This window comes from Dermochelys coriacea, chromosome 10 (genome assembly GCF_009764565.3).
Source record: "Dermochelys coriacea isolate rDerCor1 chromosome 10, rDerCor1.pri.v4, whole genome shotgun sequence".
Classification (NCBI taxonomy): Eukaryota; Metazoa; Chordata; order Testudines; family Dermochelyidae; genus Dermochelys; species Dermochelys coriacea.
In genome coordinates this window covers 62,927,034-62,948,307 of record NC_050077.1, presented here as the reverse complement: position 1 = coordinate 62,948,307, position 21,274 = coordinate 62,927,034, and the positions used below count along the sequence as shown (strand labels likewise).

At 39.6% G+C, this 21,274-nt stretch overlaps 1 protein-coding gene across 2 annotated transcripts in view; it reads right to left on the bottom strand.

Moving 5' to 3' along the window:
• Positions 1-9,243: 9,243 nt before the first annotated feature.
• Positions 9,244-21,274, bottom strand: part of MYO5C (myosin VC) — a 63,382-nt gene continuing 51,351 nt past the window's right edge. The window contains exons 34-41 of one of the 2 annotated variants that reach the window (XM_038419909.2): positions 20,855-20,953; positions 18,971-19,125; positions 17,644-17,733; positions 15,962-16,112; positions 14,356-14,638; positions 13,105-13,279; positions 12,434-12,514; positions 9,244-12,196 (exon numbers count right to left, since the gene is read on the bottom strand). In XM_038419909.2, coding sequence (XP_038275837.1) covers positions 12,044-12,196; positions 12,434-12,514; positions 13,105-13,279; positions 14,356-14,638; positions 15,962-16,112; positions 17,644-17,733; positions 18,971-19,125; positions 20,855-20,953 — 1,187 coding nt within the window. In that variant the 3' untranslated portion in view covers positions 9,244-12,043. Of the gene's footprint in view, positions 12,197-12,248; positions 12,515-13,104; positions 13,280-14,355; positions 14,639-15,961; positions 16,113-17,643; positions 17,734-18,970; positions 19,126-20,854; positions 20,954-21,274 lie in introns of those variants that run through there. The other variant, XM_043494675.1, reaches the window with a different exon arrangement.

The following is a 21,274-nucleotide window of genomic DNA, read 5'->3' as shown; positions in this document are numbered from 1 at the left end:
GGCTGTTTCTCAGCCCCGGGATTCCATCGCAGCGCCGGCTGCCTGTGCAAAGCGGCTTTCCCAGGTTGTGCTGAAACTCTTGCAAGTTGCATGTTTCAAGGCGCAAGTTGATCCTCGTCGCAGTCGGATTTTAAAATTCAGAGGCTTTGCTTCAAAACCAGGACCCTTAGTCAAGGTACCAGGCCTGGCAAGCAAGGTTCCCCCCCACTGACCTCCAGCCCTGCTGCAGTGCCATTCCCTTTGGGCACCGGGGCTGAGATTTTCAAAGCTGAACAGTGGATTTGGCCACTTGGGAATCCAGATCTCTTAGGCAGCAGTGAAAATTTCCACCCCAATCTCTGCATCTCCCTGGAATGGAGATGATAATACCTACCCCTTCTCTGTGAAGTGTTTGGATGCATCTTTGGTTGAAAAGAGTTAATTATTATTACATGCCACAAAGTCAATGTATTTATTATTCCACCCCCCCCCCCCCCCAAAAAACACACACATACCATTTTGCCTAGTTCCATCTTTAATTGTGGGCTCTGTGGGTAGGAGAATATAGTGCTTCTGATGTATTGAAGCTGTAACTGACTGACATTTGCAGGGGACAGACCAGCCGTAAATGGGTCTTTGCAGTCTTTCTGCAAAGGGAGCTTCCTGAACATGGCCTCTTCTGCTTTTGTTAATTGTCCTTGATCTACATGGAGTAACTTTGTTAATATTGACTCCCATTGTCTCTGGTGGGCAGAAAATAGACAAACTAAGTGACTATTGTTCAACCTGGACAAGGTCCAGGATTGAAAAGTGAGATAAGAAAGTAAGTGCAGCTGCTTTTTAGCCTGTGTGCACATCCTGGATGTAGCATTAGCCCTTGGAGAAAATAAAGCCCTTTTCACACTATGTTTAACAGCAGTACCCAACTGGGTGCAGCCTCAGTCAGTTTCTCCTATACATCCCTACACCAAAGGTATGTATGCCCTCTAGAGTTAGTACAGAGGCAGCATTCAGTTCTCCCCAGAGTAAATAGTACTTTGGAAATAGTTTCAGGACCAACCCACTTCCTAATTTGTACCTACTCACTGGAGAATCCAGTACTTTTAAAGTGATACCAAGGGAACATAAGCATCATTACTAATAAGCAAGACAGCAACAGGAAGGTGCTGTTTTGGCATCTGACTAATTAAACCTGCTTATATGAAATTCAAGAATGTGACTATTTTTTGACCTGAGGAGCCAATAGGGGGAGGGTTGGGAGAATCAATTCCATTTAACAAAGGAATTTGCTCTATGACAGATGGCCAGGTTTTGAATGCCAAGGTACATCAAATCCTGGGCCCACTGAAGTCCCTGGAAGTTGTGGTACTGAGTTCTATAGGAACAGAGCTAAATCTGGAGTGTAAATCAGTGCTGCTGAGATATTGCTTGCATTTCAGGATAGTACAATAATGCCAAATCAGTGCCACATCCTGCCTGCCTTACTCACTGAATAAGTAGATCTTTGTGTACAGAAATTAAAGCCCATGTCCTGTAAATAACTGAGCGTCTCCTAGGAGGAGCTGAAAGTCAGCACTGAAGGTATCAAAGTCATTGGAAGCTGGAGTGCTCAGCACCGTTCAAGGTCAGTCCCAAAGTGCATATTACAGATCCCAGCTTGATTACACTTGGACTACTCATGTGAATAAAAGTTGCAGGATTGGGCCCAGAGGATGTTGGGTCCTGATGTGGATAGGAGAAAAGAGGCTATCTGCGTGGTACTCCCCAAAATGAGCAAGTGGATGGGGATGGGCAGAATTCTCTAGACCCAAGATGTAGGGGGAGCATGCTGTATCTTGTACAGGATTGATCCAGCACACACTCCCATCCAGGGGGAAAAGCGAGTTTCAGCATTATGTCTCACAGGGGTGGGAAGTGGAAACGCAGCTCAAGCTACTAAGTACAATGGTTTCAGAGTAGCAGCTGTGTTAGTCTGTATCCGCAAAAAGAAAAGGAGAACTTGTGGCACCTTAGAGACTAACAAATTTATTTGAGCGTAATCTTTCATGAGCTACAGCTCACTCACTTCTTTCATGAATTGGAACTAGAAGAGAAATTTAAGTGACCTAGCCAAACACTGCGCTATTAATACTTGGGCTGTCATTAACTAACCCTGCAAAAATAACAGGTTAGAGCAGATCTATTCTGGACATGCTCCAGATCTGGATGATAAATATAGAGGAGAACATACAGTTGAGTCACAGTTTTCAAAAATGCCACACGAATTTTCTCATTTAGTAAATAATGTCTAAATCAAGGCAGTTTGTTTCGTCCTTCCCATAAAACCCATATCTGCTAGAGGCAATATGTTTTTAACATTAACAAATAATAGATTAGTAATTAATTATTCAATAAAATAATGAATATTAAGGAAGTCATTAGCCTATGTTTGCAGAATTCATTCTGCTATAGGAGTGTTTAATCTGAAATGGGGAAAGCAGCAGTTAAAGTGCCACAGCCCCTTTAGCTTGGAATCTAAGTTCAGAATGCTTTCAGATTGATTTCAAAGCACACGGGGCATTTGCCATGAGAGCTCCTAAAGTCAAATGGAGTTTAAAAGGGACCTGGATAGTTTTATAGACAAGAACAATACCAAACCCAGTCTTTAAGCTTATCTTCAATATTACACAGTTGACCAAGTCCATTATAGGGGGAGGGTTTTATTTGCCTTCCTCAGAAGCATTAGGTAAGGATATTGAACTTGAAGGACCAACTGCCTGATTCAGTATGGTAAATTCTGTGTAGAAAGTATGCTGGCCTAGTAGTTAGAGAAGGAGACTGGGATTGTATTCCTGATTGTTCCACTGATTTTCCATGGTACTTTGAGTAACTCATTTAGCTTCTCTGTGCCTGCGTTACTTAGCTGTAAAATTTAGAGACTGATTGATCCAAAGTTCTCAAAGTACTGTATGAATCCAAGTGACTATATAAGTGCAAAGTACTATTGTTATATTGCCAGAAGAAAACCACTGGAGTTAAGGTTGTATACATATCAGTAACTTAAGGGTATAAACATTACAGGGATGTGGTAAGTATTCCCCAAACTAGCATTATAAGTCCAGGAAATTCAGAGTCAAAGTTAAAGTTAAACGCAAAAGAAATCCAAACAATGATGTCTGGAAGTGCACAGTAAAAGCATCCGAAGAAACTCAGCTTCACTCAGTAGTAATGCCATGCAATAATTATACACTTATGGTTAGTGCTAAGTAGTGTTTATAGCCAGAGAAGATTAAACTGATTTTAAAGACATTAGATTTTTTTCATTTATTTTCCCCTTCACGGTGCCACAACTATTTGGTGTTAAGGTTGTTTGGTGCCTTAACTACTCATTTCCATACTTTACCATTTTTTGCTTTCTTTAACCTTAACTCTGATCTTCCTGGGTTTGTAATGCTTAGTTTGGGGATAATTGCAACATCCTTGTAATGTTTTTACTCTTAAATTAATTATAGCTACTCTCAAACTTAATGCCACTTTAGCAGATTTTTACCTGGGAATTTCCTCATTATTTTTTATTAAATTTGCCATACGTAAACACTAAACAAGAAATGCAAATAGACTATTATCATAGAATATTTTTAATGATTTGAAAATTGTGTCAACACCCTTAAATCTTTTTTATTTTTAATGTTAAGTTTTAGGGCCAGATTCACCAGGCCACTTTGGCTGCTTTACCCCACATTGGAGCAGTGCAGACCAGGCAGAGCATAATGGCCATTTCTCCTCAGCCCTTGGCCTCTACATGTCACTGCTCAGACACATCCCATTTCCCCCGAACTTCTGCCTCCCACATGTCCCTGCTCAGACACACACCCCAGTTTCCCTCCCCCCCGATTTTGCATGCAAGCCACTTCTTATGTTTCTCCTCTTGCCCTTCCTGTTAGTAGATCTTGTAAAATGGATAGTTTTTTAAAATAATTTTTGGATTAATAGTATTTGTTGCTGCTATACTTCATAACCAGAAAGTTTCTTCTTTAGCAGGACTGACAAATCGGGTTTTTTACAGAGAGTTCCATGCCCATCTCTGAGTTAATCATCCTGCTGTCATCTCCTATTGTTCTCAGTGGAAATGAGGCTACAAAGGTACCACCTACAAGATGGCCACCCCTTCCTGCTGTTCCCAGTGAGGTTGAAGCCAAGCTGCCACAATAGAAGTTAGGCCCCATTCCTAGTGAGAACAATGGGAGATGGCAGGAAGGGTGAAAGAAGGCAGTATTTTGTATTGAATTCCCTGCAAAACCCTGCTAAACCAACTCTACCGAAAAAAGAACTATACGGGAAGCTGATGAGTCTGCATTAAAATCATTTGGTGGACTGTAGGAGGAAAAGGTCTGACAAGATGCTAAAAATCTTTAAGGGAACATTTTAAATCAAACTAATTAACTGATTTACTTGTAAATTCTCAGAAAACTCATTCTATACTCAAGGGGCAAGTCCTGTAATTTGGGGAAGGATACACTATAGTCTTCATATGTAGGCATGGTGGAATCCCTGCTTTACATGCAACACTCAACAACGGAACCGTGACTTGTACGTCTATCATGGAATAGTTTGGCCAGCTGCTCACTCTGAATAGTTGTTATGATGAACAATAAGAATGATTAGATACAGAATAATCCTACAAGAGTGAAAAAACAAAAACATGATGCACGACCCCTTTTGGGCATCTTGTGCTCACCATAAATCCCAAAACTAGGTGGGAAAAGAAAGACCTCAGAGATAAAGAGTGATCTAGCATAAAAGCCAGTTGGCCTAATGGACTGAACACATGACTGGGAACCAGGAATTCCAAAATTCTATAATCCTGCATCTACCAGTGACAACACGAGTTCAGGGTAGGAAGCAAAGAAGAATACTTTCTCCAATGAATACTACATGGGGAATTCAGATAGGCAGAATATAATTGCCCAGTATGGAACTTGGCCAGGACACCAGTGTGACAGTATCCTTTTGGTAAGAATAGGGATGTAAACTAGCTCCTTACTGGCCAGCTGTATTCATAGCCTAATTTTTGTGCTTTATCCAGAAGTCAGGACCTTCTGACTGCACAGCTCTTTACTACAATACTGGGAAATTGATTCACAATTAACTCAGAGGGAAGGAAGAGCCACCTATAAATTCTCCGACACCACACAGGTGTTCCTTGTCAGGCCTCCATCCAAGTACTGAACTCACCCACACCTGTCTAGCTTGTGAGAAATGAAATGATCCTTGTACAAAGTGGTATGACTATAGATCATGCAGAAGTTCAGGCAGATTGTGGATCACATTCAGGTTCACTGTGATAGTTTAAGAAAATCATATCTGATGGTCTCTTATGAAACAGCTACTTACAAAACCTCATGGAGTTTCATCCAGTGTTTATTTTTGAAGGCTAATGGGCAAAACTGAGGTCTGATGTAATTCTACTGACCTCAGTGGAGTTGTGCATGGTTACACCAGGGCTGAATTTGGGCCAGCACATTTTACTTGCAGAGTTAGAATGTGTGATCTTTTACCATATATGTGAAAAAGCAGATAGTCACTTACCAAAAGGTTGACTTTGCCCCACACCCTCAGAGTTCCATCAGGTGCTCCCTAACTGTAGCTGAGGACTGGGGCTTTTATTTGGAGTAGAGCAGGGACCCTACCTAGTCTCATGGTTTCATAGCCCACTGTCTAACTGAACATGTCTGAGAATACATCTGACCCCTAATTTACATTTATTTACTTTTGTGTTCTCTCTGGCAAAGGCTGTAACATACCATTTCCACACATAGCGAACAGTAGTTGAGTTGTTCTGATTTGATGTAAGTTGCCCTGAGGGGTTTCTCTTTGGAGCACTTGTCACAAGGACCAAACACAATTGCCAAAAAGGTCTGGTCACACATCTTTGCTGTGGATTGGACCTGAAAGAGACAGAGGAGAAAGGAGGAGTGCATTAAAGTCACATGACAAACCTTTCCCGTATTCTCCCAGTAGCTAATGGATCTTAGACAATATATAGACAGCTGTAGGCTGGATAAGCTCTCAGCGGCTTATCTCTAAAGCTCAAATAAACTGTCACTAGTACATGCCCTGTGGTGTGGATGATATTTTTACGAGGAAACAAACAGCAGCACCCTTTTGTTGTAGTGCATGGAATATTTTTTCTATTTGTAATGTCTTATTCTGGGTTTTGGCTTACACAATGGCAACAGAACCTTAATAATCAAATGACATGCAACAATGGATTAAGCTTCAGAAGGGCCCGGTGTTTACCAAAATTGATTGTTTTTCCACCACATATTTTAAGCAGTCTGTCCTATTCGTGACCATTTTCAAATCTGAAAAGAAGGTCCCGAATGCTCTCAGTAGCTATACAAAATATGAACAACAATGAGATGGGTTGAACAGAAATTGGCATTTCAGAATGCTGGAACATTTTGAACCCATTTTTTGTTTATGGAGCCAGAGTCATTGCTGTGACTGCAGACACTTAAAGAACTTTTCTCACCTTCAATAGAGAGTGAAAAATCACTGCTTTAAAAGGCAGGAAAATGAGACAAATGCATAGAACATTCTCATACAAAATAAGGGGCACTGATTCAATATTCTGTGAAAAAATAATTAAAAAATGTTACACAAATGTGACACAATGAGATTAGTGTTGATTACTATTACAATATTTTACCAGGGCAAAAGTGAAATATGATTAAGAAAGTGAACTCACGTTTTGCTAGTTTCATTTGCATTAAAAAAAAACCTCCTCTTATATTTAGGGCCTGATTCTGCCACTCATGCTCAGATTGAGATGCACTTTTCTCCTGAAGCAATTCCATTCATTTCAATGGGTCTACCAGAAGAGTAAGATATTAACACCCAATGGGTGAAATCCTGGCCCACAGCAGTCAATGGGAGTTTTGCCATTGACTTCACTGGGGCCAGGATTTCACCCAATGTGTGTAAAAAGGGCAGAAATCAGCCCATACATGATCTAAAATGCATGGCATGATGATCTTGCAGTTTGGTCAACTTTGAACCAAATACATGAATTCAAATGGGCTTATTTCCCCCATTTAATGAAAATGGACATCTTGGATGGCATTAAGGGAGGTTCTTAATTTAATAGTTTATGAACACTGGGGCTGATGCTGCAGCCTGTCACTCACAGACGTAGTTTCTCTCATGCAAGTATTCCATTGCCATTAGTGGGACTACTCATGTGAGTAATGGCTCGCAGAATCAACCCCATTGTGATTATATTACTCATTAGACTGGAGACCAAAGGACTGTGGCCAAAATATTCAAACATGGGTGCCTTAAGCTAGACATTTAAATCAAGGTGTCCTGTTATTCCAGGGTGCTGAGCGTTACCAGTCCCCGATGAGGGCAATGGGAGCTGCTGTTGCTAAGCATCTATGATAATTGGGCCACTTTGGGTAGGTGCTCTAACATGGATTTAGCTGCCTAAATGTAGGCACTCAGGTTTGAAAGCGTTGGTTATGTCAGGTTTTGATAGAAAAGCTTTCCCTTCAGGAGTAGTGTAATTCGAAAGTATTTTAACACTACAGTAAAAAATGCTGAACAAAATAAAACCACTGGTGTTAAAGAGACAGATATTACACGCACACAACAAAATTTAATGAAGCAAAAGTTTTGAACATAAAATGGGCAGCATTCATCCTTAGTGAAACTCTCATGAATTCAAGGGGGTTATGCATCAAGGATGAATCAGGCCCAATGCCAATGTTACTTCAATAACTACTATACAATATGCAGTATTGACAACACATGGATGAGAAAAGCTAGTAAAATTCCCAGTTAATTAAGAATTAGTATCAGATATTGGTATCAGGACCTCATCTGATATTTGACATTTTGATAAACTAATTTGCAAATACAGTGTCCTTTGTGATAGTTATTTCCCTACCGTTTAAATAGAGCTGGCTGAAAAGATCCCAACTTCAAACATCCTGCTGCACCATGGCTTGAGATATTTCAGACCTATTATGTCATCAAACACTTGTGGTAGCTGTTTAAAAAGGGTGACCTGGTGAAATACACATTACCAATGTGGTACTTGCAGAGCAGATATTGTATGCTAAATGTTGCAAATGAAGATAGAAAATTACCTACCTTTTCACAGGACAAACACTGGACACTTCAGAAGAGAAGTAAATAAGCTGCGTGTAACTGGATGTGTAGAAGGGCAACCTTAATACTAATAATCTACTTAGAGGGATATTAAAGCTCAGCTTCTAGTTTCCTATTGTACTATCTTAGTTCAGCTAATGTTGGTTTACATTCCAAGGGCTAGAGGTTTTACCCACAAATCTCTGGACAAAACTCCCACTGACATTGATGGGGATTCAGACTAAGAAACAAGGTAAGAGTAGGACCCTACCTTTTAAACACACCAGGTTTTGCCCTCTCTGCTCCATGTAGTTGCCAGTTTTTTAGTTTCCAGATGTTAAAGTTCAAAAGAACTGACTGTGTGAATGGCTGCATAGTATCTTTCCTCCACTACAGATGCCAGGTTGCCAATGTACATTCTCCATATATTTTCCTTCAAACTTGTAATGATAATTAAGGCAAGGAAAGGTGGAGGAGGAATGGGGGAGGAGACCAACTCATTGATATCGGCAGGAGCCTGAAAATTAAAAGGAGCCAGAATTCAAGAAGAATTCCAGAGGACAATGCAACTGTGTAACTACATACAGTAAGCATAAAGAAAAGGAGTACTTGTGGCACCTTAGAGACTAACAAATTTATTAGTCTCTAAGGTGCCACAAGTACTCCTTTTCTTTTTGCGAATACAGACTAACACGGCTGCTACTCTGAATACAGTAAGCATGTAAGTGCTTGAAACTGTATCCACTGAAGCCCCTGGGAGTATTGCCATTCATGCCAACAGGGATGGGGCAGTTTAAGGGCAGAGCATTATTACCCACCACAAGGCTATTATGTTTGCCTTCTCTCCCATTCTTACAAACATAGATCCTTCCTCTGAATAAATCAATCAAGATTTTCTTCTTGTTGTACATAGTGTCAGTTGTTTTTTTCACTCCAAACTCTGGGAGAAATAGTTCAACACCAAATTGCCACATTTCCTCTCTGTACAATGACTGAATACTTTTCACCTACAGATGTATGTGTCTTGAATAGCATATCTGCTATGTGAATATAAGAGTGGGCTAAGATTTTATATGGGCAGAAGTTAGTATATGATATGCATACAGCTTCAGACGCTCTTGATAAAAGTGTAAAAAAAAAGTATGTAGGTTACAGCAACCAAACTAGTTTGTTTCCAAAATAATATTTATTACAGAAATGAATTAGCAACCAGGGACACCACAAATTTCAGATATTGAAATATGCTGTGCTGCAGTCACAGTGATCAATCTAATACCTAAATAGAAACTTAATCGTTTGATACATTACCTACCATACTCACCAAGCCTGATATAATTTCAAGTGACTTCTGTCAAACATTTTAGTACTAAAAGATAAAATATCTTTATTACAAAACTTAAATGATTCCGAAGTGATTTAAAAGATAGTTAACATGTGGAAAATGTTAGCCTACCTACATGCTTAGGATACTGTGTATACTTTTTTGAATAAATGCTTTTAAAAAAAAAAAAAAATATATATATATATATATATATATACACACCATTCTTGTTCTATGTGCTTTTCATATACCACTGTTCATATTAGTAACTATCGGAGGTGGTTCCATTTTAAAATTCACATATGCAGATATGCAAAATTAACAAAGTGCAGAAATACTGTAGCAAAACATTACAAAAATATTTTGTCATTCCCTTCATATGGATAATGTTTAAATTAACTGAATTAAGTTAAAAAGTACTTAAATATATCAATGCAACTCAAACTGGTCCTTGATCAGAGTTCTATGCCTAACTTACTACAGAGTTCACTTCTAATACACGAATACATTCCAATACACTGACTAGTAAAACATCATTATCTGTCTAGGTTTTTATAAGGTCACTCATCATCATGGTGTCTGAGTGCCATTACTTCAATCATTTTTACAGGGTACACTGTTAAATAAATTATTACATATTGTTTATTGTGTGCTGGCTGTGGGTGTGATGCTGCACAGGGCAGAGGAGAGAAGGTCCCTGCCCCCAAGGAGTGTACCATCTAAATGAAATAAATATGAACAAACAGTAAGAAATCAGGTTGCATCTGTGAGCACGGACGTACCAGGTAAGCTGCATTCAGTCACTACTCTCAGAGTAGCGCACATGCACAAGGAACTGGTCAGTGGGTTAGTAGCACAGCTGCAGGCATTGTCGTCTTGCACACTTCTGGCTACCCAGCTTTTCTTCAATGCCTAACCCTTGTCTGAGTTTAGGGTTATTCCCCATCCCGCTCCTCCTCCTCACTAGTCTGGAGCTGGAGAGGAAGATCTACCCCCCCCCACAAAAAAACCCACCTATATCCTCCTTAGTGGCTTCCTCCTCACCTCAGATCCCATCACCCTCTTCCCTTGAAGAAATTTTAAAAACAAAATAACCACCCCTTCACCTCTCCTCAAATTTGTACAAATGCTTTGCAGGTCATCTTAGAGCCATTGCTGCAAACGCTTATTACTGGGTGCAGTCCCACTGACTTATCACCTGTGGTGAACACAACCCTCTGCAATTAGTGCTGGCAGGACTGGGCCCTTGTCTGGCTGTCTAGGTTCTCCTACAGCACCAATCACTGTGGCAAGTGAACATCTCCCAAAGTGATGAGCTCTACAAATAAGATATGTGGGTGTTCCCTTGGTTGAGTTTTAAAGGTGGAATGTGCAGGATGTTCTGCAGAAGCTTGAAATATTCTTTCCATGACATGCAGTCTAGTTATGCTCATATTAAACTCAATTGTTATTTTTCCTAGCTCACCTCTAGACTATTAAATGTCATTGCTCGAGACGCAACAGTCTCTACCAACCTATTTGTATTCTTAGCACCTGATCAACAAAAAACAAAAACAAAAAAAAGGGGAGGGGAGAGTGAATGGGCTCTCTAGGTGTTTTGCAATTACATGACACTAGAGATGGGTCCAAGTCCAACCCTACCTCCATCCCCCTTTGAAGGAACAGAAGTTTAAAATGCAAACCTGGATTTTGATCTCAATTTTACAGTTGGCTTTATCACTGTAATGGGCTGAACCAAAACCCCAGACTTGAATACCCCTGAATTTTGCAAAGGGGAACTGAACTCTTCCTCCAAATTAAGGGTCTCAACCCCATATCTACTTTAAATGGATGCTAATATGGTCTCCTCCGCCTGAACTATAATGTCTGAGTGAGCAAGTCAGCACACATATGAAAAAGCCAGCATGGGTCTGCAGAAGCAATTCTCTTCCTCATACTGACATCAGAGCTGTCCCTAGGGTCAGTGTAGCAATTTGCATTGCCTTTTAAACTACTATAGGAAGACCTTCCATTTTCTATTGCTCCACTCTTCTGCGGGCACAAAACAGTAATTTTATTGTTGTTTGTTGTTAGACTGCCTTCACAGATGGAATAATGCCACAGGAAATCTAACTGGGTGAAGACTGCTGCAAAATAAATACATCATATCAAGCCAGTGAGAGGAACTCCTAGGGAAAACATCTCATGTGAAAGAAAACAGCACCATGAGAGATTATAACATAGTAGTAGTTACCCCATGAGAGAGACTGAGCATGTTGTTCCCTCACTGGCGATCTGTCAAAGAACATGAAGCACCAATACAAATTTGTCTCTAACATAAACTTTCTTCAAAGGACTCCAAAACTGTAAGGTGTATAGCTGCTGGATATAGTATCGCCCTTTGTAAAAATGCAGTGGAAAATGGATAATACTTAGAAAAGAAAGAAGAGGTTTGTAGGCTGGCATATACTTTATTCCTACTGCTGATGTCCTGATTCCAAAGTAGTTTTTAAAAGTATATTTCACAGTAAGCCACTGCACTATATCCCAGTTGCGGGAAAATGAGTCATAAAAGTTTGCTCTTCATTTAGTCTTTGAGGACAGGGTGGAAAATCCTTTTGAATTTTTGTATTACACCCTTGTGAGAAAGCCAAGTTTGAAACTGCTGGGAATTTGTATAATTTCCAAGGCATGTGGAGATGGGGTGTAAGGAAATGTCACTTGAAAGAGATATTTGGTATCTAGCATCAATTGTGGAATATCCTCTCGATTATTGAGCACAGTCTGCAAATAGAACAAAGAGAGATTTCCTGTCAAGAAGATACAAAGTGTTAAAACCCTAAAAGGCTTGCTTTCCCATTATTCTAATGATTTTTTTTTTCTTGTCAGTCCCAAAGGGTACATAAGAGCCTGGTGTTCTGGTTTGAATTTAAAGCCAAGTATGAACATGTACCATTGTAAACAGTGTGCGCAAAATATTGTAACTTGAATGTGTGTGAGAAAATCATTTAAGGCTCTTACCTGGACTTTACGAACAAATGATGGGGACACTCTTTTCTCAAAATCATCTATAGGAGTGTATGAATTGAGGATCTTTACTATCTGCATAAATAATAAAAAGACTTTTAATAATTGTAACCCAGGCAAGAAAAAAGGAACAGTTTGAAAGGAAGACGCATTAAAATTATGCCACCATCCATATCTAACTGACTGTGGGCACCGTAAGCAATTGTACTGTAAGGAGGTAGATTATTAACTGGCAAACTAGTGAGTGGTTCTCTATGTGATAATTGCCTAGGCTCATCCCCAAAAGTATCAGAGAGGAGAAAGGTGATGTGGGGAGATGGTGGAAATGGCTGAACTGATTAAAGGAAACCTATTAAAAAAAAAAAAGAATTTTGTGACAGACAAAGGAAATTATACTGGGGAATAGAGAAGAGGACAAGTCTGGAGCAGGACTCAGACAGAACAAGGCAGATAGGCATCCAAGACAGAAAAGTAGAAAATACAAACAAAGGAATCCGAGAATCAAACATTATAGCTGGGGATGCCTGGGTCAGAGGAGGTGGCCAGGGAGGACCCGCTATAAAAGTGGGATGCTAATTACTCTGTCTGCAGCCAGGATTATTTCACACATGAATTATAAGATTCTGCAATTGGTGCTGCCAACATAAAATGACAGTGTTTATTACCTGCACAGCAGACAGGGATGTACAGCGTTCATATATCTCCTTGGCATCCTCATCTGTGATCTTTTTGACCTGAAGGAGCCAGGCTGCCTGAGAGAGAGGTTCCAAAGTTTCCTTGGCAGAACTGCTCTGCAGATTCTTTTCTTTAAGCCATTCTTCTAAGTAGCTGATATTACATCTGGGGTTAAATAAAAGATAATCATAGAAATGTCAGTTTCCCCTCACAAACTAGTAATAATAAAGCAATCTGCAAATGAATGTCATTAAAGAAACACTGTCAGTTTAAAATTCATGTATATTAAGCAAAAAATATCGTTAAAAACACCCACCTTGGATTATTAAAACTGATAAATTTAAAAATCTGATTCCCCTTTCATCATTTTATTCTGTTCATATTTTGTATTTCACAAACTTTGGACAATAACAGTTTCCTTGTTGTTTATACAAAGGCCCTAATCAGTTTCATACATTAGCAGGATGTGCCAGCATTACATGGGATTCTGTTAAAATATTGCTATTCCTTTAAAAATACACTTTCACAGCATCCATTCACAGGAGATGATAGCAACTTTTGCACAGTCCCAACCAGGGCCAGATTCTCATAATTGATGACCTATAGGTGAAAGCCCCCATCTCCCATTGCCACTTTCCTGGACGATTTAAGGCCTATAAGGTTATTTTATTTCAGCTCTGTCTCCAGACTGTCTAATGGGATGTAACTGAACTATATATCTTTTGCAATGATTTAGGAGCATATTCTTCTCCTGATTCACATAAGGGCAAAAGGAAGAGGAGCCCTCAGCCAAACCCCTGCTGGTCTTACACCTGATTCTTGTCTGATTCAGCACTTCCCCCTCTGCCAATATCCACTCTCCACAGTAAAAACCACTCTAAAATACTTGTGTGTGTAAATTAGCATGGCAAGATCCACAGACATGTTGCAGGCTAAAGGGGACAATAAATGCTCCAGAACTGGGCTTCTGAGTCTCTCTGCCCCTCCAGACTGTACTGTGTGTCCCTCTATTAATATGTTACCTGTAAAGTACACTTGTGATAAGCACTGTATCATGGAGTATGCTAGCACCAGCAAACTAATTCACAGAAAAGTTAAAATCTCCCATTTCAAACCAGAGGGACAAAAATAATCACCACTGAATATTCACAGTGTATCCAATGGCACAAGTGATAGAACTACAGTAAGTAAAAAAATCCCCTCTCTCAAATAACTACACGCTGAATTTTTATTGGCTTTACCTTATCTGCATTCCTTTCCTACAAGAGCACATGTCCTTGCGGAGGAAAAGACTATTAAGGGTGACAGCTCCAATCAGAAAGAAAAGCTGCTTCACTGCCTGCTTTAGAAGCTCTGTGTCCAAGCCATTCTGGCACATGGTGCTATAAAAATAGCTGAGCTGTTGCAGGATGGAGGTCATTGTGTAGGTATCGGTGTCATCTATACTAGAAGAACGTTTACGGAATCCTGTAGGTTTCATGCCAGAAATTCCTTGGAGACTTTCATATTCAAGCATACCTGGCACTGAAAAGGCAACAGGAAATAATTTGTAACAACAACAACAACAACAACAAATAGGGTCCTTTTAATGACGGTAATTTGGTTTTGGGAACCAATATTTTCAAGATGTATCGTTTAAAGTTTTTAAACTGCATTTTCTCATTACTCCCGTAATAAAGGAGGACAGGTGTTTGCATGTGAAAATGGTGTGTGCTTCCAGGCTAGATTTCATCTAGAACCTCATCTTAATGTGGCAGCTCAGTATGGTAGCCCAAAAGGGAGAAGGGAAACACTGTAGATGAAGGAAGCCACTCCTTGCGTCACATCAAACAAGATTAGTGTTGTTAGACCTTTCAGGTAGATCTACACTCATGCTTCTTCGGGTGGTGTCTAGTGTACACTCCTGCATAGCCCCCCAGCAGAAGTATAAACAGCAGTACAGCCAGTGAGGCATGACTTAGGTAAGTAGAGTAAAGACATGCTGGAAGGGTACGGGTATGTATGTGAGTACGTCTCCTACACCATCTCTACTTGTCCAAGCTGTGCCTGCCTGCCTGCACGGCTGTTTTTAGCAGTGTAGTGTCCTGCTGCCTCCCTGCTGCTGGAGCCTCTCTCTGCAGCCTCCCACGCTAAAGCCTTTCACTGATGCCTATAGTGTCCCACTGCAGTGTGGATGCAGCCCGTTTTTCACTGCAGCAAGTAGCTACATGTACTCTACATGGTGACACCAGTGGTGTGTAATATAGACATAGCCTTGGTGTGAGGTAATTTGGGAAAAACTAAAACAAAAACTACTGTCACACTATCATGAATAATTGAAAAACACAAAGGAAAAAAGCCACTGTAAAATGTCTAGTGAAAACAGCAATACAGAAATGGAATACCCTGCTGCTGAATAGCTTGCCTTCAGCTTGGCTGGTTAGAAATAGAGGGGGTGGGGAAGGGAAGGATGGAAGTAGAAGCAGAAACATGTTATGCAATATTTCCTAACTGAAGCCCCTCTTTTTAGGAAAATAAAATCAATCAGCCCCCTCCCCTTCAGACCTGTCACATGTTGCTAAACGCTCAATTTATACATTGTCCACAGCTGCCTTAGCTAGCCCTTTGTGCTCCGGGGCAGTGCCCCACACGGAGAAACACTACTGCAAGGGGGGCGGAAATGCAAACTTCTGGTGACTGTACAGTCAATGTAAACAGATGTATAGATATATACTCACATACATATATAGGTGTATGCACAACAGGGCATAGTTCACCCCTAATCTTTTGTCTCTGTATAAGATTTATTCAAATACCTTAGACGTTACTAGTGCATTTATTTTCATTGGTTATTTTCTTCCTTCTTACCTATCATTGGCTGAATGTTATTCTCCATTACAAGAATGAGTTGGTGATAGATACGAATGGCCAAGTCACTAAGAATTTGTCTGTATTCTGAAAGATCAAAATGCTTCAAACAGTTCATATTCTGACGTGGAGTATTTTGCTTCATGAATTCCTGAAAGATAGTAAATGTAAATGTATCAACATGACAATGCTGTTAATGCCATCATTATCAATAGATCTGAACAGTGCTACACATGAACTGGATTAGTGAGTTCTGTGTGTATGTACTCTCAAAATGGGTCAAACGTACTGCTGTCTTGAGACGCTGCTACTACCCATGGATTTCATCAACATCAATATACACATTTTTTCTATTTAGTGCTCATTCGGTGTCTAATAAAAAAACGCAGTGTAGCCAAAGGGAAGACTCACATTGACTTCAGTGGGCATTGAATCAGGTGCTAGATCATTTACATGAAAAGCATCAGATATTTTTTACAGGAAAATCACTCTCTTGTTTAAACTATATGAGAGAAAAATTAAAATGTGCCTCTTCAATCTTTTATGGTTTCAAGTGCTCTCATTTTTGTACTTTGTAAAAAGCCAAGTTTCTGATATGACTATTAATCTGGCAGAGTTTTCAGTCTCTCAGAAACAGGGTTATTAATAGGTTCCAACTGCTGACAGAAAACATCATCAGCTCAGGATTTTTAAAGCTGACCCAAAGTCCCACATCTGAGTTTTGTATCTCTGTAATGAGAAGAAAAATCCAGGATTGAAATGCTCCCAAGCTTGGCGTTTTGAAATGCAAACTCTCTCAAAGTTTGGAATGGTCAGACTTGCATTTGGTTCATTACAGATATGAATTAAAGCTGAAAACTTGGATCCAAACCCAGAACCATGTTTTGGGTTCAAACACGCCTCCAATTCTGCAGTTAAATTGTGAAAGAATTGCATTACATTGCCTTGACTTGAGTTCAATCAAAGGCCTTTCTGATCAAAATTTGCTATTATCACTATAACCACCAGGGAGAGTATTGCAGCTTGCAGAGGACACAGAAGTTCTTAAGTTAGGGTTGAGTGAAAGGTGTTTTCCCCTTGTAGGGATTCATGAGAATACTGTCTTTTAATTTCAGACCATATGGGTTTCTATTCCACATTCATCAAGTATCACTGAGTTTTGGGTTTAAAGAACCAAAAACAAGCAACGAAATTCAGCTTCATCTGGTTTAAGATGAAACTGACTATTTTACTACCATGTGTCTTTGATTTCATTTGGAGTTGTAACTTTACTTATTAATCAAATGGTAACAATGTCTGCCTGAAGCAGTAACAACTGAGTGAAAGAAAAGGTGAAAGTTATTTTTAAATACAACTAGTTGAGCTCCTGAGGTCCTGTTCAAATTAAACAGAAGAAGATCAAACTAAGCAGCAAATGGATTAAATGGCACCCAAAGTATGTAACCGTTTCTTCCTTCTTGCTTTAACAACTGTTTACTGTTAGCGTTTAAAACATCTTCCTAAACTCCTTTGGACAAGCTGTCTATTCCATTGGATCACCTCTAAGCCAGAAATCACTAGTGCAGAAGGATACGAATTTCATGCCCTTTTGGTGAGATGGTTCCATCTGATGATCCCTGCCCCATTTAGTTATAAAATTCAGTGAAATTATGTAAAACATGAAGTGATGAAATTATTCCTACCTCTTCCCCGCTGTATTGTTTCAAACAGTTAAGAAAATGATACGTATTGGAGAGCCAAAAGGACATCATCTCAAAATCTTCAGCGTGTTCCTAAACAATGACATATAAAACAACCTTTTTAAACAACATGATCCTTTAAAGTTTAATTTATTATTGAAACTTATGACCAACACAGAGTTAATGTAGTAGCATCAGGCTACAGTGAAAGGAGCAAATAGTATTTGTAAAGTGCTATCTATACAAAGTGTGCCCATGTCTATAATGGCCTTAAAACCTTTGTTTGTATATTATTTAAATGCAGTTGTACAATGGGTTGGCTAGACAGTGTGTATGGCGGCTCCAAAAATTACTGGAAGTCTTACTGCAAAAGGACTGAACACTGTATATACAACTGACATGAAATTATACTTAAGTATTGCTTTGAAAGTCAGCTGTTGGGCCTATCTAAGTTACAGCTGTGTTTAAACATGGTTCTTGGTAGCAAGGTGCTGACATGCTTTCTCTGCCCAGTGTAAGGGATGAATTGGGTTATAAAATTGTTTACAAACTTGAGTTGTAGGTTCTATCTATATTACGGTTAAACTGCAAAAAACATGTTTCACTTCCATCTGTGTCACAAAACAGAACTGTGCTTTTTGCTTTACTGGGTCACTAGACCACAACATAATATCCAGATACTGCCATGGTGGAATTTGTAGTGCAGATGGGACCACAGACAGAGGGTCCTAGCTTATAGTATGGTTTTGTAAGTTGGTTTACAACATGGTTTTCTAGGATTCAGATCTATTAGTGCCATGCTAGCAAGAACTGTGTTTAAACACGATTATATTGTTGGAACTGTAGTGGCAATAGCACTCTAGATTCCACACAATGTAGTCTTGTAACAAATACACTCTTCAAACCTCATTTCTGTCCTAAAAGAAGCCCAGTATCACATGTTTGGCAATACCTCATGCAACAAACTCTTACTATGGCTGAAAAAGTAAAACTTACTTATTTAGCTACTAACTTTTAGATGTACTGTATTGGATGTTATGTCTCAGTTCTGAAAGCTTCTTGGGAGAGGGCAATCTTTATGTACTGTCCTGTATGTACTGTACTAGCACAATAGGCCCTTCACCCCTGGCTGGGATTTGTAGGTGCTACTGCAGTGCAACTACCAAACCACTGTCACCATCTATGATATTCTTAACTCCGGAGGACCAGTGGATGACAAATATCAACATTTTCCCATGTATAATTGTGCAGGTTGTAAGTCTATAGATGCATGTACAATGAAACCAATAAAATAGTAGAATAAAGCAAAATATGCAAGAAATATTCCTACCTTAATAACTTGTTTGATACCATTAGTGGTTATACTCATGAAAGATTTCAGCATGTCACCATCATTCACATAATCAGCATATCTCACACACATGAACAGGATGTAAGCTGGTAGGCCCGGAATCATATTCACTACCACTCCACGTGGCTTTAGATCTGAGCAAAGCAGAGTCAAAGCGGGTGTTCATTACACATAGCAGTTACAAAGGTAATATCACCATCTAGTCTTTCTTAAATAGGTAAAAGGCACTGGATTAATTTCTAACCACGTTCTTGATTAATTGATTGCGGATGAATTCTCTTTTCCTGTACAATTACTAGAGCAGGTCAGGAAACTGCCATCAGAACGATTTCCCAGTGCCGAATTCGCCATCTGCAAAATTTAGATTTTCAGTCAGAAAATCATTCCCAGCACCATGGCTCATCCACTCTGTGGCAGTCCAGGTTTTCAGTCTCCCGGGCAACCCACCAGGTGGGCTGCCTCCAAGCTGAGCTCCCTGCCTCACCCACAGCTCTTCTGGCCAGCTCCTGGGAGCTGGTGCTCCATAAACTCCCAGCTTCCCACCGTGGGGGAGATGAGGCGCACTGGCAGTGGCCAGGTGGGCTGCAGAGGAGCCGGGTATGCCCAAGGAGCACTGGCTCCCTGGCACACAGTTAGGCAAGGGAGGCAGGGAGATGGCTGGAAAGCAGGACTTTTAGAGAAATTCCATTTCAGTTCTTCTCAAAATGTCCCCTCTCATAGAAAATTTCACAGGTCCAACTTATTGTTCTGAATCAGAATGGATTTTTTCCAGAAGCACGAAATTTTCTGCAGGACAGAAATTTTGGTTCTTGCTCAGCTCCAATAATTACAACACAATACATTTCCATTTAGCATTCCTCATAGAAATATATTAAAAAAAAAAGTTTTGCAGATAGGTAGGAAATATTGTAACAAGTTTATAAAGTACAGTACGTCTTGTTCAAGTAGAAAGGAATGGTAATACATGAAGGTGGAGTTGAGCAGAGGAAAAGAAAGCGCTTAACTGAAGTAATAGAGAGGATATAAGTTTTCTTGTACATTAATTAATGGGGGTCAGGGAGCGCATTGAAAATGAGTAGAGTTTACTGTTAATCACGAGCTAAAGCAAGAAAAAAAATGGTTTGATGATGAGATTTAGTGAGTGGAAACAACTCAGTGGAAAGAAAAGAATTCCAAATGGAAGGAGAAACATAAATGAAATTTCAACCACTAGTGAAGGAGTTGGCAAGGGGGAAAAAAAAAAGAGGAGACCATGACCCAGAGATGCTATGCCTAGATATTATGGTGACTGGTGCCAAATAAATACCCTAGATAGATAAGAAGAGCAAGTGGGTAGAAGACTGTATGAGAGTCCAAAGAGGAGACACAACCCTGAGTCATAAAGCAAGAACAGTCCAATTGAAACATTCTGTATCCCTGAAGTTTTGAGAGCAGGGGCTTGTGATTTCAGCAGAGGGGTACAGACAACTTCTAGCAAAGTTCTAGAGATAATGACTTACAGAAGAGGTAGACCAGGAAAGAGAATTAAACTCAGGTCCTGCAGTACTCAAGATTTCAGAAGTTTCAAGTTTCAAGTTTCAGAATTGAACAAATAAGAATCTAGACAGTAGAGTCAGAGATATGAGACAAATGAGTTTTCACCAGATAAAATACTTCTGTCTTTGAAACACTTTGAATCAGCAGTAATAGAAAGTAATAGTATGGTGACCCTAAGAGTAAAGTGAGAGAGAAGAGAGATAAAGAGATCAAAGTTGACAATGAGTATACAAATGAAATTATCAAATCTTGGACCTTGGATTTTGTTTAACATGCTATATCGAATATAATTAAATGTGGCTGGAATTCAAAGTGTAACTGAAGTACCAAGGATGAGATTTTTAATAATTCTTGCTTCGTCTTCCTTTACGTACTCCATCATTCCAATATACTCTTTAGGCACAGCTGGCACATGTGTTTCATTGGCTGTCAAAAGTAAATGTACTCTTACTCACAGGCTAATGTAATGTTAACATGTTAAAAATAAACTATGAGAGACATACAGATCTTACTGCCAAAAACATACTGTAGCTCCTGTTTGCAATCATCATCTCAATTTATGGCTCAAATCTTATCAGTCAATTCCTGCTCAGATTACTCATGAGTAGTCTATTCCTGTGGGACTACTTGCACTAAACAAGTGAGGCTCTGGCTACCCATCCCAATATTAGTCAGGTTTTCAACCTTTAAAACAACTTTTAGAGTGAAAACTAATTCTGTGAAAAAAAAAAGTGTACACACATATAC